General features: G+C 35.8%; 1 protein-coding gene across 7 annotated transcripts in view; it reads left to right on the top strand.

Moving 5' to 3' along the window:
- Positions 1 to 19671, top strand: part of Mllt10 (MLLT10 histone lysine methyltransferase DOT1L cofactor) — a 200014-nt gene that overhangs the window by 175328 nt on the left and 5015 nt on the right. For 6 of the 7 annotated variants that reach the window (XR_013088481.1, XM_076832028.1, XM_076832030.1 and 3 more), the window contains 7 exons: positions 5525 to 5642; positions 6955 to 7027; positions 10315 to 10469; positions 12342 to 12530; positions 13178 to 13266; positions 13401 to 13762; positions 14915 to 15011. Coding sequence is in view for 6 of the 7 variants with exons in the window: in XM_076832028.1 (XP_076688143.1) it covers positions 5525 to 5642; positions 6955 to 7027; positions 10315 to 10469; positions 12342 to 12530; positions 13178 to 13266; positions 13401 to 13762; positions 14915 to 15011 (1083 nt within the window). In the remaining variant the exon portion in view is untranslated. The remainder of the gene's footprint in view (positions 1 to 5524; positions 5643 to 6954; positions 7028 to 10314; positions 10470 to 12341; positions 12531 to 13177; positions 13267 to 13400; positions 13763 to 14914; positions 15012 to 19671) is intronic. The other variant, XM_076832031.1, reaches the window with a different exon arrangement.

Raw genomic sequence — 19671 nt, 5'->3', positions numbered from 1 at the left:
AAAGAGGAATTATACAGAAACAATTCCTTTATTAAAAATAGTATGAAAAATATTTTTGGTAAAACCTATAATTTCATAATGTAACTATGTTGGGTTCAGCTGTGGATGAAGATCTTTTCCAGATCAAAAATTACTTCAATAGCTGTCTTTCTTCTAGGAATTTAATTTTCCTGATACATGGACAAGATATTAACCAATTTTGAAGCCTACTTAAAATTGGTTGGTTATTGTTTACAGTCCTGTTGTCCAATCATGAGTATTGAGTGATGATTTAACTACACTTTAATCCTTCCTACTACTTTTTGGGAACTCAATTGTGGGACATTTCAGCATTAGCCTAAACAATAGTTTTGAATACATTAAGCTCTTCACAATTAGGGAGCAGTTTGGGGCATTGAATAATGTGAAGTGATGCAATTGAACCTGACAGCTTCAACAGTCGGCCTACTCACGGGACCTGAAAGTTGTTCACACTTGGTTTCATCTCTCATCACACGCTGGGTATTAAAGCCTTACTGGTGGTAGCTGACACAGAAATGGGCTCTGTTACCAGAATGTGTTTCATAGTATAAAGTTTGAATTGAGCTGGAGCATAGATGAAACTTTCCATTGGTTCTCTAATTCTGTGTAATGTTCATTCATATTTTTCCTGGAGATCTTTCTGGTCGAACATTGTGTTTGCAAATTCAGGAAATACATAAACTATATTTAAAAACATTTACTTTGTAGTATTGCTATATTATTATAGAACAGATTATAATATTACTGTATAATGAGACGTTTATACAGTCTACACTGTTATACCATGTTACTGAAAAATGGGTTTTTATTTTAGGAATTTGGTATAGTATCGAGATATGATTAGTAAATTATACTCTCTAATGTAGTTAGTAGAAAAATAGAAACCATAATTACTTACAAAAATAATTTTTTTAAATGAGTTAAAATATAAATGCTTACTATGTTCCAGGCATTCTTCTAAGACGTGTTATATAGTCAGTTCATTTTAGAGCTTGTTTGAATCATTTGACTTTAATGTTTATTGACAGGTTAATTGTGCAGTTTTGAAAATGCATGCTATAACCTTTCATTGAATGAAATTCCAAATATGCTTCTAGGTGATATATTATAATACTTTCCAAAGTTGAAGTTTCCCATAGGTACTGTCCCTTCAGATCTAATTTTTCTGGTTCATTTTTCCTAATTCTGCCTTTATCAACATAGGACAGGGAGAAATCTATGACAAACAATACCTACTTGTAAGTCTTCACATAATTGAGCAAACATTGTTCTTTTCTCCAATCTGTGTACAACTAACTCATTTATGATGAAACAAGTATCTAAGAGTTTGTTAGAGTTACTACTTTACATCAAGAGCTCTTTATACACATCTCTGTGGACATAAGCAGACTTTTGAAATATAAGAGGTAACCGATTGACAGGAGAAATTTCTACCTGAAATATAATTCTTATAATGTATGTTAGTCTACTTAGAAAATGCTAAATTTATTTGTTTTGAGTTTGAATACTGACTTCATAGAGACATGCATTTTTCCTAGACATTTAATAAGTTATTCTAAATTTGTTAAGGGTGTTTTTAGGTACCTACACATTTTGTTTAAAAATTATCTATATTTACCTCAATAATCATTCAGTTTAGTTTTCATCTACTGGTCTTTAGGTCCGTCTTGTAAAATAATTCTTCTTTTAATGAGGTTTTTACTAGAGTGTTAGAATAAGATTTCAGGTTAAAGCAGAAGTTTATCATAGCAGTACTAACTTATTTTAAAATAAGTGAATAGAAAAGTTGTAAGAACAGCACTGTGTGTGTGTGTGTGTGTGTGTGTGTGTGTGTGTGTGTTAAAGCTAATCTTTACTTAGCTTCTCCTAGTGTTAATTATATGCTTGGAGTACCAATAGGTCCAAGGATAATATCTATCTACCATAGATATTTTTCTTACCTGAGCAGGATAAAATTAAAATGTCATAAGGCAGGTACTTCCTTTCAAAAAGATTTCTCATTTCGTGGGCTCCCTCTTGTCCAGTGAGGAGGTCCACAGAACAGGGTAGAGGAGAGTGTGGCTGCAGAGTCGCTAATCAAGACCTCCGGAAACCAAGCAGGAAGTAGGTCTGATTTTATTGCGTAGTTACCATGTACATATACTCAGGCAGTAGCTAAGCAGATTATAGGCAGCCACCAATGTAGTTTCTGCTAAATGTCCTTGCAGCCCTCGATTGGCCGTGGAGCAAGCACAGGGACTGTAACACATGGCCTCACGCCCAGGGCTGTGCCTACAGGGTAAGTGGCCTGTGGCTTACACACCTAGCGCTCACATACCTAGCATGAGGGGAGTATCCTGCCACTACAGACGCCCTCAACATATGCCATGTGTGCCGTACTCCATGCACTTGTCCCCACATCTGATCTTTATAGCAGATCGTCTGAAGCAGACTGATGGTACATTAGTAATTTACTTTCAGTGCACTTTTAAAAAGCCATGCCCAAAAGTATGTTTAGAGAAGTATTTCCTTTATTCCTTGTTCCAGATTTCTTTTACAGAAAAGCTTTCAGTGTCCTTTGCTTCATAACCCTTGCTTCCCTAGGTTAATGTGAACTTCTTTCCATTCCCCTGAATCTTAATGTTTTCACTTATTAGTGACAACAGAGATTCTTCAAGTTTACAGAATGCCAGATGCTGTGTGTATACTTTAATAAGTTGTTTTTCTTTACACTCCCATGTATCCATTTTCTCTACTATGAGTTGTAAGATATTTTCATTAAGATATGGGGCTGGAGGCACCAACAGAAAGAATCATCAAAGTTTCCCAGCCCTAAATGTGCCACACATTGTTTTCAAAGTACTGTTACAGACATTAGTGGAGTCCTTTGCCTACCTTAAAATATTTATAACTTGAGCTTTCTGGCAGAAATCAATATAGACCGATTTAGATGTTTTAATATACCAAAACAAACTCTGGAAAAATTAATAATGTTTTTTTTCTTTTACAAAAGATTCTTGTTGAGGAAAACATATATCAGTTACTTTTCAGTCACCCTGATTGTTTTGGAAATTGGTAATTTAGGGTAGTATTCTCAGTTTATTACACTATTATTAATATCTTTTGCCAGCCGTCTTTTAAAAATAGACTTTGGTATCCTAAAGATATTTTACATTATTCTCTTTCTGTGATGGTCATTATGCAAATAGATTATGTTGCACTGCTTTCTGTTTTGATCTTAGTGGGCCTAATGGATGACAGGGAAACTAAAGATAATTTGGAATTTAGAATGAGAAAGTGCCACCCTGTGAAATTTGGAAGTTACTAAGGGTAGATATGAATCCTTTGGCAGAAGAAATCCTTCCTAAAAGAGAGTCTATCTTTTTTTTAATATTCTTTTAGTTGTAGATGGACAGAATACCTCTATTTTATTTATTTGTTTTTATGTGGTGCTGAGGATGGAACCCAGTACCTCGCAGGGCTCTGTCACTGAGCCACATCCTCAGCCCAAGAGTAGACCTTATTAAGAGACTAAGGCCGCTCACGGGACTGACCATTGGGACTAAAAAGGTATTCTACTTGGTAAATTATTTGTTGTGATTTAGCTAATAGATGACTGCATAAAAGGAGAGTCAGAACCCTAAGAATGTTTCCTTGCTTACAGGAGGTGTATGTTCTTTGAGGAACATCCCACCAGTACTGTAATATGCTCTTGTTCTTCCTCATATTCTTCTCTTTTCTCTTGCCGTCAGCTGCCAACAGACTGTCTCAGGAAACTACTTTTTTTTCCTCCTCCTGATTAATTTTATATTTCTAATCTGTTATATGCTTAGTTGATTCTTTTATGAGAATTTTGTCTAAAATAAGTAAATTTGCCCTGTGTAAGGCATTATAAGTATTAGGTATCTGAAACTTTAATAACCCATGAGACTGGTAACATCTGGCTTTTCTGATGGTTTGTTTGTATTTGTCTTGTTCTCAGTTATTTTATGAATAGCTGAAATTACCAGATAGTTGATTTTTGGAGAGAAAAAAGTCTTACAGTATCCCAATTTATAAATTGTGCATTTTATGTATCCTGTAATACTAAATGCATGGTAAATATCCAGTATGATCTTTAGGTTGAGGTTTTTTATTTCTCTTTTATGAGGACTTTATAATATGAACATATTGACTCTGTATGCATATAGTTAACAAAAGGGAAAAATTAAATCCAAAAAATGACAGATTGAATTTACACATTAAAGTGTAAGCTATAAAATGTACCCTTTGAAATAGTGGAAAGCAGGACAGGGATCTGCATCATGAACTATTTCTGTGAATTGTTAAGTACATTTTTTATGCTTACTAGGTTGGCTAAAGGCCAAGATTTAGTGTCAGATATGAGTCAATCCAGAAATAGTTTATTCTCTGTAGCATTTCCTTGTTACAACTATTATGTTCTCATAGTCTCTTGTGTGCTATTAATACTTGTCAGAATGTTTCACATCTTTTGTTCTGCTCTTATTTAGCTTCTTTGTTAGAAGTGTTTTGGTTCATTCAAGTTATTTTCAAGAGTTTTATTCTGAAATAACTTTGTAATGATTTCATTTTATAAAAGCCTAAGTTTGACTTCATTCATGCGAAACAATAAGACATTTACTTAAAATTTGTGGTTCTGTTAAGTCTGAGAATAATAGTATTTTGTGTACAAGAATTTGCTTCCAAAATGCCACATTTTAAGTTTATAATATTCTTGGAAAGTGGGAAAGAGTATGCACATCAAAGAAAGCATTTTTATTACATTGGATTACGCAATACTTTGGCCAGCCTCCTCAGCTTCATCTGTTTAAGGGTTCATTTTCGCTTGTTTGGCGCAAGTCCCAGTAGAGGCCTTCAGAATTGTGGTTAGCAACATGAATGAATTACAAACTTTGGACGAGCTCTTCAGTTAGTAGAGCTGGCTTCCTGCCAAAAAGACAGTGCCTTATAAGGGGTCAGGGCAAAGCTGTGATTCGTTGAGCCCTGCATTGTATAGAAAACATACTTGTGATGCCTGTTTGCTTTCTTTTAAAATAAAAACAAAACAAAACAGAAAAATCAGCAGGCTTCCAAGTCTACCAAAATAGGAAGTAACAAAACAGTGTGCAGGTTTTACTAATGACAGAGTTAAGCAATGAAAATATGGCTCTGTGCTAAAATACTAGAAGTGGAAGTTGGACCCTTTGACCTTCTTAGCCAGCTTGTGATGTAAGTGGCTGAAGCATTTGTTAGGCATCTGTTGTCTCCCTACCTTATTTTATAAATGGTTTAATAAGATTAAATAATCAGTTGATTTCCCACATGTTTACCATGCCACTGGGTTTTAGTGTTGACTAGGACATGTTGGAATGGTGAAACTGGAATGAAATTTCCTTTTCAGAAACTCAAAAACTTCTGCTCATATTCTGAAGTTGGAGAGAATAGTTACTAGAACTAGAAGGAAGAAAAACATTAAGATATTTTCAGATATAACTTATTTATCAATGTACTTCTTTTCATTTAGGCCAATACCCTATCTGGATCTTCTCTTAGTCAGGCACCATCTCATATGTATGGCAATAGATTAAATCCAAATCCATCAATGGCAGCTCTCATAGCTCAGTCTGAAAGCAATCAAACAGGTAAGGCTTCAACTATTAAATTCTAAATTCTAATAATCTCTCCCACCCTCATTGGTTCATTTTCTTTGAAGAAGTTTGCAGGTGTGGTTAATAGAGGATTGATTGTTGTTGTTTTACCCAAAGAATCACAGTTGGAAGCAAATAGTATGCTGTGCTGCAAAAGTGATCTTTTTTTTCTTTTTTCTTTTTTTAAACTGTCTGAAATGTAAATGTTTAAGCAGAGCCATCAGCAGGCAGGAATGCAACAATGTCTCCTGTGACTTTTGTGATTGATGTGTTCAGTCCTCAGTTCTATGCAATGAAAGTAACATAACACTAGGCTTTTCTGTGAATAGCCTAAACCTTTATTTGCATAATTCATGAAATTGCATTACACAAACTTGTTTAAAAAAAAATCCTGTTATTTCTGCAGTGTTTAGTAATCCTGTGAATTTTAACCAGTTGACATTTTGTAGCTTTTGCCTCTTGTTGTGTTTTAATGAGCCACTGGATTTGCTTTGTTTCATTCCATCCTTAAGGATTTGTTGACATGTCCAAGTAGTCATGCCTGTTTGGGGGAAGGGAATAGGTTTAGCAGTTCACCAAGAATGGATCAGTCATGTCTTTACCCTTCAAGGGTCAGAGGTTACCTGACTCAGAATAAGGGGAGGACAACCTTGAAAGAGGCCAGTTAGGGTTATTTTATAAGGGGCTAACTGCAGGGAAAATGTATGTTACCCTTCAAGCAGAGATACTCTGTTGTTACGTACGGAGTATTTAGAAGACTTAAAAATTATTTTCTTTTAAATATAGAATTCTGCATTTCTACTTGTTTGTGTCAGTTTGTAAATTTAGTGTTATGTAATTTCATTCTTGGTGTAAGGATTCATGTAACTTTAGCCTGGTAAAAGGTATGACTTGTCTTGGGATGCAAAGTGTTAAAAAATACAAAGCATAAGGATTTGCTGTGATAAGCATACAGATTAGCTGTCCACAGCTGTGATTCATTACTTTAACCGTAGAAATTAAAAGTGGCTGAGGGGAGGGTTCTGCAAATTCAAACCACGCTTCTGTGCTGTAAAACTGAAAGGAATGAAAGAACAGAACATAATCCATGGCCTTCTACACCCACAAAAACGTGTAGGGACAACGCTTTACACGCCACAGTTCAGCAGTTCTAAACTAGTAATATGCTAGATCTTTTCCTTTCATAGTACTGGAAAGATAGTGGTAAAGGTTTAATGTGTGTTTTAGGAAAAATCAGGGCAAGAGCTTAAAACCTCTTATCTAGTGAGAGAGTCACTTTATCAGCTCTGAAATATTTACACTGCAGATCAAGATCTTGGAGACAATAGCCGAAGCCTAGTTGGCAGAGGAAGCTCACCCAGAGGAAGTCTCTCACCACGGTAAGCACTATTTACCTCTATTTACACTACTATGCATCTCTGCAAAGGAAACATTCCAGATTTGGAAACTTGTTATCTTCTATTAGTAGAGTGAGCATTTGTGAAGCCCTAAAAGCATTCTGTAGATAGGAAGCTTGTCTAGACAGTCAAGAAAAATGATTCTAAATTAAATTTGAATATTAATTAAAACACGTTATTAAGATTTCTGCACTAAAAGGAATATCTTAGGTTTCCAATTAGTTAGAACTCTATTGTTTTTATTACCTCTATATTTAGCTGCTGGTACTCCTCAGGCATTGATTTGGGTGACATAAAATAGTCCTAAGATCTCTTAAAGCTGCAAACTCAAGTCTTAAAACTTTGGGTTCCAGTTTTAACTCTATAGTGGGCAGTACACTTATCCTTAGTTTGTAATTCCTTTTTTTTTTGGCAAACAGAGTTCTTGTGGTAGGTTTCAGAAGTCCTTCTTATTCTTAAATTGTTTGAGGCAAAGTATAGAAGATGTATTAAATGCTTTGAGAAATTCTCCTAGACACATGACAGCATTCAGGTACCATTTATTATTAATATGCAACTTATCAATAAATGTAACTTACAGAACTGTGTTTTTTTTTTCTGTTCTAAAATGGGAGAATGATAGTATGAAGCAGTGTATGTCAGTCTATAGAAGAGAATGGAACTTTAGTGTCATGCATGTCTTCACTTTATTTTACTTTTTCAGCTTCTGTACCTTCTTCTAGTTTGTTTTTTTTATTTTACAAACTCTGCTTCAAACATTAGATTGAATGAAAATGGAGAACAGGAGGAGAAAAGCTCAGGCCAGGCCAGGGTCTTTTCTTCATGTCTGGGAGCAATTCTATTTAAAATTGAAATTTTGTTCAATCTCTAGTAAAAAATTTTATAAAGTGACAAATGATGAGTATTAGTATTGCCAATATAGTTGGGTAATGTGTAAAGGAACATCTTTATCAGTATAGACAATAGTCAAACAACCCTGTTTCCTAATGGTACATCTAGTAGTGCTTTTCCCTCATATATTTCCTGATTGAACTCTGCAGAAAATTAAATATTCTTTCTTTAGAAACCAGAAATATGAAATATACAATGAAAAAAATTACCTCACTGATTTATAATTATTTCTATACTTTTCAAAGAAGAAAGTTAGTGGATTTTTGCTCATGTTTTAGTGGAGGAAATATTCTTTATCTCCCTTTTAAACTTAAAATTTCACACAAGTTACCCAGAATTATTCAGAATCCCTTAGTGTTCCTTACTTAGGTGTTTTTAATCTTTATTTTTTATGGAACGTAACATAATAAATGGTACTAATTTACTTTTAGCATGTATTTCCAACTTTGTATTACTTTTTGGGCTGTGGTTATGACTCAGTAGAACACTTGCCTAGCACATGTGAGGTACTGCATTTAATCCTCAGCACCACATAAGTAAATAAATAAAGATATTGTGTCCATCTACAACTAAAAATATTTTTAAAAAAAAGCCTGAGCCACGTGATCCCAGCTATTTAGTAGGCTGAGGTAGGAGGATCGTGAGTTTGAGGCTAGCTTGGGCAATTTAAGGAGACCCTCTGTCTTAAAATTTAGAAAAAGTTCCCAGTGGGTGGTGGCTAGGAATGTAATTCATTAGTACAGTGTCCTTGGTTTAGTCCGCAGTATAGTGATGAGGTGTGTATGTGGGTGTGTGTGAGAATCATCCTGAAATGTAAAACCAAGACTATCATTATCCTGGCATAATGTGGTATTTGGAGAGGGATGGCCAACTGTATTTAGCACATGATGTTTGCATGTGAAATAGAAAGCTTTATTTGTTGAACTTCTTATTTTAAGATATTTTTGTAGAGAAGCATATTAAAACTATGGTAAGAACCTTAGTGAAATGTTAGAAGACCTGAATTAATGTGACTAATGGACAAGTAGTGTGTCTTTGGACAAGTTGTCAAAGCCCCATTTTGTTTCCTTATTTGAGAATGGAGCCCAAACCCCAGGTTTTTATTTCTCACCAGGTTGATGTGAAAATCAAGAGTTAATTATATAGAAACACATTGAGTCTTTAATGATGTATTGTGGTAGAATGAAGTTTGGCCACATTTTAATTCAAAACATAATGTGGACAAGAGAACATTGCATGTTTATCTTAATACAAATAGTATTTGTCTTAGATTAAGTGATTATCATTTGAAGTAGAGATTTAAAAGACTTTTAAAATATTTGTACAATGGAATTAATTGTTTAGGGCTGGCCAAGCACAGTGGCAACATGCCTGTAATCCCAGTGACTCTGGAGGCTGAGGCAGGAGAATTTCAAGTTTGAGACCAGCCTCAGCAATTTAGTGAGGTCCTAAGCAACTTAGTGAGACCCTGTCTCAAAATAAAAAATAAAAAAGGTCTGGGGAGTTGCTCAGTGGTTAAGTACATATATATATGTACGTATGTATGGGTTTTTTTGTGTATGTGTGTATGGCGTAATGTTCCTTAGTACTGAAAATTCTTCAAAATAAGTGACTTTGAATTTATGTCAGAATTGTTAAAATTTCCTTTTCACTGATTTATTTTTTAAGTTGTTGATAAACCTTTATTTTATTCATTTTATTTCTATGCGGTGCTGAGAATCAAATCCAGTGCCTTACACATGTGAGGCAAGCGCTCTACCGGTGAGCCACAACCCCGGCCCTTTTTCTGATTTTATAACAAAAAAATTTTTAGCTGTAGGTGAACACAATACCTTTATTTTATTTTTATGTGGTGCTAAGGATTGAGCCCAGTGCCTCACACTAGGGGAGCACTCTGCCACTGAGCCACAACCCTAGCCCTTCTTTTCACTGATTTTTGAGATTTTTATTAGTTATAAATTTAAATATTTATAATTGTATGGCCTTACTCTTTTATCATGTATATTAAGGCAGAATGGTGGAACTCTTTACAGTTTTTCTTATCTGTCTTTTCCTTGTTTGTATTCTAAAGCGATGCAAAGTTCTTTTTTTTCAGAGATTATTGGTGGTATGTTTGTATTTTTTAGTGTTTTTTAGTTACCTAGTATGGTCAGCTATTTCCTTGATTTTATAATTTGAGAGGAGGAAAAATAATAATTACTCAATTTTAGGGTAGATTATGGTTTTATAAATGCGGGAATCTGATACTCTGGCACAGGTAACCTTGTAACAGACAAACTTGTACAGAGAAAGGGGGTCAACATAAGGTAAGAAACTTAATGTACTCATCTTAAAAGCATTGCCCTTCTTTTTAACTTGAGATTTAATGTTTTCAACAGATCCCCTGTAAGCAACTTACAGATTCGCTATGACCAACCAGGAAACAGCAGTTTGGAAAATCTTCCTCCAGTAGCAGCCAGTATAGAACAGCTTTTGGAGAGGCAGTGGAGTGAAGGACAACAGTTTTTATTAGAACAGGGGACTCCTAGTGACAGTAAGTACTGATTTTCTTGTCTCTAAATAAAGATGAATGGATGGATGAACAGATAGACAAATGGATCCGGAAGCCACTTTTTTTAGTCCAAAATAATAATGAAATTAGTCAGAAAGTATAATGTATTAGTTTAATAGATTCAACTGCTTTAATTTGAATCCTGCCTTCATCTGCTATTAACAAATTTAGAATTTGGAGTAAGAACATACCTATATCTTAGGGTTGTTTTGAGGACATGAAAAATGCAAAGAACACTGCCTGCCATGCATGAGAACTTTCTTTTATCTGGTTACTATTTATAATTATTATAACATTAATGCTTTATTTCTCCATCACATTTTGTCCTTACCAGTTTACAAAAATAAATGAGCTCTATCTTCTCTAAGCTTAGTTGTTGGACAAAAGTTTTCTCACTTCCCAATAATTTCTTAAAAAAAAAACAACCCTGAATATAGTAAAAAAAGGCCCGCTACCTTCTTAATTTAACAATGTAGAAGAATCATAATTACCAAATTTTGTGTGTGTATATGTAAATATATACACAATTAATATATATTATATAAAGTTAGTATACATTATGTTAATCATATATTTATTAAATTATTGAAACAAAACTTTTATTGCTAGTGAGCCAGGGGCCATAAATTGGCATTTTTATGAATGATCTCTGACCAAAAAAATGCTAAAATGTAAGGAAATTCATGCCAGGATAATCCTTTAAACACGATAGCTGGAGGACAGGTTTAGCTTAGTCCTATTACATCTCATTTGGGCACACTAAGGGTTTCTTTGTGGCATCTTGAAGAGGAGGGATAAAAGTTAAATCCTTGGGAAATGACCACATGTGTCCTTACCAGTAGAGTTGTGTCCTTTGAAGGACCTGAGGTCATGTTAAACAAACACAACTCTTAAATACATGGAGTTTTTAAAGTGTCCATCACCATAGCCTAACAGCAAGGCTCTGTGTTGTCAGTTGGGATGTCTGAGGCTTGGAAGAAATTGACAAAGTATCTGAGATGATGGGGCAGAAAGAAAGCCAGTTTCCAAAAGATGCACCTTTGTCTGGGAGGACAGAGGTGGCAGGGGTGCACACACAGCGCTCCCTGCTGGGGGCTGTTTATATCAACATGCTGAGAGCAGCTGGGTAATGGAGGCTTCCTGTCAGGCATCTGGTGGTGTGCTTAGTAATCCCCCAACTCCAACCCCCCCCCCTGCACCCCCACCTCCCTCTGCCACACACCCTCCTCCATGCTGGGAATTGAACCTAGGGCCTTGTGTAGCTAAGCAAGGATTCTAACACTGAGTTATGTCCCCAGCCTAGCATGCTTAGCTTAAATTGAGCAACGAATAAAAGGTTCCTATTGTGAATAGGACTTCAATGAAATGTTATGGCAGGCACTTTGAAGTTTTAATTAAGCTTTTTATTTTGAGGAAAATAAACTTATCATTTTTTTCTTTGAGACCGGAAATAACCTGAACCCAAGGAATTTTTGGTACGTGGCAACAGTATTTCTAGATGGCACGTCTAGGAACAATCGCCTTTTATGCTTATGTACATACAGATATAAATGACATTTATTATCTGTATAAACTTAAAAATGAGCCTTGTTTAGAAATATTGTACAGGACTTTTATATTTTTAACTTATTTTTATTTTTTATTTATTTATTTATTTTTTGTAAATTAGTGATGCATTTTATTAATGATTCTGTACTTTTAATAATTAAATAACTAAAGGTCATATCCTGGAAAAATGGAAATTAATGTTACATTTTTTGTATCCCTAATCATGGTTAAGTTATCTGTGTCTGCAAAAGACTTATTCCTGGGTATGAACGTGTCTCCATTAAAAACTATCCAAATGTTTGCTAGTTTTAGGAATGCTGAAGTCATTACATCAACTTCAAGTTGAAAATCGAAGATTAGAGGAACAGATTAAAAACTTAACTGCCAAAAAGGAACGTCTTCAGTTATTGAACGCACAACTTTCAGTGCCTTTTCCAACAATAACAACAAATCCTAGTCCATCTCATCAGATACATGCGTTTTCAGCACAGACTGGTGAGTATGAAAACATTTATTTTGTATATGAGGAAAATGGGATAGACCTCTAATGTCAGTTGTATAATAAATAGGTGATAATTGCTCACTAGTTCATATGAAGATGTAGAGAAGGAATGATGGGATATTTTTGAAGGGCATAGAGAATCCTATTAAGTGATTGACTTGATTTGCTCTCCCTATTTTTTTTTTCCCTCCCCAATACTGAAAATTGAACCCTGGGGCATTCAACCACTGAGCTTACACCCGTAGGCCTTTTTATTTATTTTGAGATAGGTCTTACTGAGGTTGGCCTTGAACTTGTGATCCTTCTGCCTCAGCTGCCTGAGTTTCTTGGATTATAGGCATGTGCCACCATCTCTGATGACTAGCCACTTTGACTTCTCAATACATAGTTTAATGATGATATTTGTTTAAATGTGTAATGATCTCATTAGTGATTTAAAGCTATGGTGTTCAATAGAGATAGTTTTGGTTTTTTGATTTTTCATTCAAACTGATTTTAGGAATAGTAAGATTTAATAATATTCAAGTTTTATTTGTATGGACTTAAGCATAATCTTTTAAATAAACCTATAGTCTTACACATAGTATGATTTAGCAGGGTAAATAAATGTTTTCTTTTGTTTTGTCTTTTATTATTCCAGCTCCTACTACTGATTCCTTGAACAGCAGTAAGAGCCCTCATATAGGAAACAGCTTTTTACCTGATAATTCTCTTCCTGTATTAAATCAGGTAATTTTTGTGTGGTTATAATAATTTGTGTGTTTTACTTATAAGCAGTAGTCTATAACATTAAATGGCTTAAAATTATTTTAAACAGCTTTACTGTGCTCTTTACAACTTAATTTTTATTTTTATTCCATTAGGACTTAACCTCCAGTGGACAAAGCACCAGCAGTTCATCGGCTCTTTCTACTCCTCCTCCTGCTGGGCAGAGTCCAGCTCAACAAGGCTCAGGAGTTAGTGGAGTTCAGCAGGTCAATGGTGTGACAGTAGGGGCACTAGCTAGTGGGATGCAGACTGTGACATCCACCATTCCTGCTGTGTCTGCAGTGGGTGGAATAATTGGCGCTTTGCCAGGGAGCCAACTGGCAATTAATGGCATCGTAGGAGCTTTAAATGGGGTCATTCAGACCCCTGTGACAATATCCCAGAACCCTACCCCCCTGACCCACACAACTGTACCACCTAATGCAACACATCCCATGCCAGCTACACTGACTAACAGGTAAGAAACTTAAATATATTTTGGATTTTTAGTACAAGATAGTACTAGTACTAGTGTTATCCATGCTTTAGGTTGGGACTTGTAATGTGTTTCTTGTAGATGTACTGTAAGTCAGTCTACCAGAAATTTAAAACTAAGTATATAATATGTAGAATATATTTCTTTTGAAACTTATGTAATTCCAATTAAAATTAAATCAGTGTTCATAACAAAGTATTGTCTGTGTTGAAAATTTCAGTTTTGATCTGTGATGTCTGTTTTTAAATGATAATTTTTCTCATTCCCCTGTATATTGTATTCATGCGTATCATAAGCTCTGAAGAAGAGTAATAGTATAGTGGTTATCACTACTGATACTGGTTTCTTAACTTTCTATTCAAAGTGTTGAATTTGACAAAATAAAATATTTTAATATAAGATTAAGGGCAAATATTTATCTTGAATTTCCAGGAAGCAAGATTCACTATTTCCATTGTATTAGAGTTTCACTTGAATATTTGTTCAAAATAAGGGTAATAAAGCCATGTTTTTATTAAACATATTTTGAGAGAGTAATTTTGAATGATTTGCAGTGGGTACTAGTAAGCTATTTCTTCTGGCTTTTTTTTTTTCCCCTTCTTTTCCCCCAACTGATGCTTAATTTTATTGGCCACTGGGACCATTAAAAAAAAAAAAAAAAGGATATATTAAGGTCTGGGGATGTGGCTCAGTAGTAGAATGCTTGCCTAGCATGTACAATTTGATCTCCAGCACTGCCCCCCCCTCAAAAGGCTAGGTTTAAATAATGACAGATTCTGTCTTTGTTTTAAGTATGTATTACTTAGTGTGGGTTAAGCTATATTTGAATAATCAAAGATGTTACATGTGCTTTGTTATAAACACATGTAAATTTCTGTTCCATAAAACAAATTTGTGCCTGTTTGGTTTATAATAAAAATAGAAACAAACACTTCTTGGCAATGTGAATTCTTGTTTAGCTGTATATAGAAAGAGAAGAAATAATTTGTACATAATTATTTTTTAAAAAATGTTATGGTTAAAAATTTGTTAACTTTTCAATCAAATATTTAATAAGTTATCTTTCATTTTACATTTTTAAAAAAAGACTTTAGAAGTGTGTAGCAGAAAGTAAGAATTTTAATCATTTTTCAGTGCCTCAGGACTAGGATTACTTTCTGACCAGCAAAGACAAATACTAATTCATCAACAGCAATTTCAGCAGTTGTTAAATTCTCAACAGCTCACACCAGTAAGTTCTTTTGATAACATTTGATTTTTATTAGAGCAAGTGTTCTAAACTGTAATAGGAATTACAATAATTTAAGGTAGGTATTGATTATTCTCTTGTGAAATAACATTATCGAATGCATAATCCAAAAAATTTGCCCACCGTTTGGTATAATTGGTATACCTGGGGTGATATTACATTCAGCCATTAATCTACAAATATTAGAACATGTATCATAGGCCAGGCTCAGTGGCACACACCCAGCAACTCAGAAAGCTGAGGCAGGAAGATCGCAGGTTCAAGGGCAAGGTCAGCATCTTAGTGAGATTAAAAAGGGCTGGGGATGTAGCTAAGTGGTAAGGCACCCCTGGGTTCAGTCCCTAATAGTCACTGTTATAGGATGTTGTGATATAATGGTGCATTAAGACATGGGAATAAGAAAGATAGTAGAATGAATCGGGCATAACTTTCCTATGTTCACATATGAATACATGACCAGCGTAACTCCACATCATGTACAACTAAAATAATGAGAAGTGTTATACTCCATGTATGTATAATGTGTCAAAATGCACATGTATATCTGAAAAGAAAAATTTTTTAATATAGGTTTTTTAGTTGTAGTTGAACACAATACCTTTATTTTATTTATTTATTTTTATATGGTGCTGAGGACTGAACCCAGAGCCTTGCACATGCTAGGTGAACACTACTGCTGAGCCACAACCCCAGCCCCTGAAAATACAGAAATTTTAAAAAGAATTAAAAAAAAAAAATTAAAAAAATTTAAAAATTTTTTAAAAGTCTGTGTTTTCATGGAGCTTCATTTTGATAAGGGAGAGAGACAGTAAATATGTGCTTTTTCATAGTGATAAATACTGAGAAGAAAAAAGCAGAATGAGGGGATAGAGAATAATGAATGAGATGGGGCCTTGTTATTTTATTTACTTATGTAGGGCCTCACTCATGCTAGGCAAGCTACATCTCTGGCCCCACTAAGGACCAGATAGGTTGCTGCAGCTTCTATGGGGAGGGGGTGTTAATGATTTTTGAGTAAAGACCTGCATAAAAGTTGAAGAGCATGCCTTTTTTACTTTGGGGAAAGAGAAGGTATGTTCAAGGCAGAAGCAGTTGTAAAGACCTGGCATGTGCTAGATTCTAGAAGACTAGAAGGCAGGCAGCAAGAGAACAGTTGAGAGGTAAGGGAGGTACTCTCTAGAAATCACATGTTATCTTGTTTGGCTATGGCAGAAAGTTCATATTTTGTTTGAAGTATAATAGAAAGACACTGTTTTGTTTTATTTTGTTTGAGGGAGCGGGTTACTAGAGATTGAACCCAGGGCCTTGAACGTGCTAGTCAGATCCCAGCCCTTTTTAAAATTTATTTCGAGACAGGATCTTGATAAGTTGCCCACGCTGACACCAAAATAGCAGGCCTTCTGCTTCCCAAGCAGCCAAGATTACAGGCATGTGCCGCCATCATGCCTGGCCTTTGTACTTTGGGAATGTTCATATATACATAAAGTGGAGAGTAGAGTATACTGAAACCCCACATACCCATCGTTCTGTCACTTGGCTTTAATAATTATCCTAGTTTTGTCATCTTTTTAGGTACTGGGGATTGAACTCAGGCGCACCACTGCCACTGAGCCATGTTCCTAGCCTTGTTTTGACTCTTATTAGAAACAGGGTCTCACTGAGTTGCTTAGCGCCTTGCTGTTGCTGAGGCTGGCTTTGAACTAGTGATACTCCTGCCTCAGCCTCCTGAGCCACTGGGATTACAGGCATAAGCCATCGCACAGGGCTCCCAGTTTTGTCAATCTTGTTTTGTCTAACTCCAGTTTTTTGAGGGTTATTTTAAAAATCAATGAGAGGGTTTTGAACCCAATAATGATGTGATATTTATTTACATAGTACTGAAGATTGAATCCAGGGGCACTTTACCACTGAGCCATATCTCCAGTCCTTTTTATTTTTTATTTTTAAACAAGATCTCACTAAGTTGCTTAGGACCTTGCTAAATTGCTGAATCTGGCCTCAAACTTGCAATCCTCTTGTCTCAGCCTCCAACTTGCTGGGCTTACAGGCATGAGCCACCACTGCACCCTGCACTCAAGACTTTTTTAACTGAAAAAATCAGAGAAAATAGGCAGCAAAAGAAAAAAAGACAAGCATAAGGGTCTGTTTTTGTTAATTTTGAATATTACAGTTGTGTATGTTGAAAGGAAATTTCCTGGTGTAGGAGAGGAAGAGTTCTAGCAGAGCAGCAGGGTTGTTAAGGAAGAGGAGATAAAGCAGCTCACTGGAATGCCAGGGCAGAAAGCGCTGCCATTAGTCATTTATGATAAGAAGCTGAGGAAATTAATGCTTTTAATGTTTCTGATTTTTTTTCCTTTTTTTTTCTCTGTTGTGCTGGGGATCAAACCCAGGGCCGCACACACATGCAAACAGGCCCTTTACCACTGAGCTACACTCCCAGCCCATTATGTTTCTGGGCTTTTGTGATTCTGATGATTGATCCCTGGAGTGCTGTATCACTGAGCTACACCCCCAACCCTTTTATTTTGTTTTAATTTTTGAGACAGGGTCTCATTAAGTTGCCCAGGCTGGCCTCAAGCTTATGATCCATCTGTCTCAGCCTTGAGTTGGTGGGATTACAGGTGTGCGCCACTGCACCTGGCTGCTGATTTTCTTAACTAGAAGTAAAGTTTCTGGACCAGTGAATGAGATACATAGGGGTATATCTTATAGAGGAAAGAAAAAGCTGAGAAATATGTATCTTGGAGAAGGGTGAAAGACTTGACAAAGTCATACATGGAACTGTGAGGCTCAAGTGCAAGGGCAGTACTGGCTCTCTGTGTTCATCATTATAAAGTCAGACCCAACTGACAAGCTGTATGACTTTTCTCCAGCCCCATTTCTGTAGTACACTTCATTTAGTTGTGCTATTTGGAGAATGCATTAATTAATTAATTAATATGGGGTGCCAGCCATGCAGACTTTGTAGTTTCTTTTGAAAATACGTACTCTTCTGGGACTAGGGTTGTGGCTCAGTGGTAGAGCTCTTGCTTAGCAAGAGGCCCTGGGATCCATTCTCAGCACCACATATAAATAAATGAATAAAATAAAGATCCATCAACATCTAAAAAATATTTAAAAAAAGAAAATATGTGCTCTGTTGCTTTAGTAAAAATATGTATGGCAAAGACTTGTTTTGACCGAATCAAAACTGACATTGTTTTACATTGTGTAAAAATAGTTTTTTTATATCTAAGGTCTGGGGTTGTGGCACAGTGGTAGAGTACTTGCCTAGTATGCACGAGGCTTGTTCGATCCTCAGCACCACCTAAAATTAATTAAATAAATAAAATAATGGTAGTCTGTCTACCTACAACTAAAAAAAATGTTTTAAATAGATTACATCTAAATTCTTAAATGTTTATACTGAAGCTGGGCATAGTGGCTCAGGAGGCTGAGACAGGAGGATCGTGAGTTCAAAACTAGCTTCAGCTACTGAGTGAGATCCTGTCTCAAAATTTAAAAGGGGGGCGGCACCTGGGAAATGTAGCTCAATGATAAAAGTGCCTCTTTTGTTAAATCTTCAGAACCCCCCACCCCAACCCCTTGGGGAAAAAAACAAAATCCACATTTATACTAAAATGTGATGTTATTTTCTTACCTCTTGTCTTATCTTAGTAGGAAATACTAAAACTCAGTTTATTTGGGCCTCTTTCTGTTTTTAAATAATAATAGCATGTTTAGACTTCTCATTTCTAAGACATGGTTAATGAAATTTCAGCACAAATTATTGGCTCAGACCATGAAGACAGAGGGGTTTAAATGCTCCCTTTTTCTTCATTAGCCAAGTTGACAGGTAAAGCTTGTTCCTTTGTGGGCAGACTTTATGTAGGTAAAATTTTTGTTACAGGCACATGCAACTCCAATTTAAAAGTAACTCTTGCTTGACCCACTTCTCGAACCAGGACAGCACTGTTTCTTATCTTCTTCCAGGAGACATTCACTTTGTGAAGCCCAATGATCAGTCTCATTCTTCATCTTACCTGATCTGGCAATAGCATTGGACAGAGTTGGTCACTTTTCTTGCTCTTCGAAACATGTTCTTCCCACGATTTCCATGATTCCTCATTATCTTGCTTTTCTTCCTACCTAACCAGTTCTTCCTTTTTTGCTGATTTCTTGGGGTTCCCCTCTTCTCTTTAGCCTCTCACTTTCAGTACCCTGGAATTCAGTGAGCGCCTCCAGTCACATCTCTAAATTATGTTTACTGTGTAATCTTCATCCCAGGCCTGTCTTTGGAATTTCATATTTCTGGATCCAACTGCTTTACTCAGTGTCTCCACTTGCAAATCCTTTACTTTTGGGGGAGGCTCTAAGAATTGAACTTACTGAACCACTGACCTCGACAGGGTCTCTAAATAAAAGTTGCTTAGCACCTTGCCATTGCTGAGGCTGGTTTTGAACTTGAGATCCTCCTGTCTCGGCCTCCTTAGCAACTGGGATTATAAGCATGTGCCACGGCGCCTCACTTCAACTTGCAAATATATTGTGTCATGAACTGAATTGCTGATCTTCTTCCCAAATCTGCTCCATCCAGTTTTCTCCACCTCAGATGAGCATCCTTCTAGTTGCTCAAGCCCAAAACCCTCTAGTCTGTTCTTTC

This window comes from Callospermophilus lateralis, chromosome 13, assembly GCF_048772815.1.
Source record: "Callospermophilus lateralis isolate mCalLat2 chromosome 13, mCalLat2.hap1, whole genome shotgun sequence".
Taxonomy (NCBI): domain Eukaryota; kingdom Metazoa; phylum Chordata; class Mammalia; order Rodentia; family Sciuridae; genus Callospermophilus; species Callospermophilus lateralis.
Note: the sequence above shows the minus strand (reverse complement) of the source record. Positions and strands in the feature narration are given on the sequence as shown.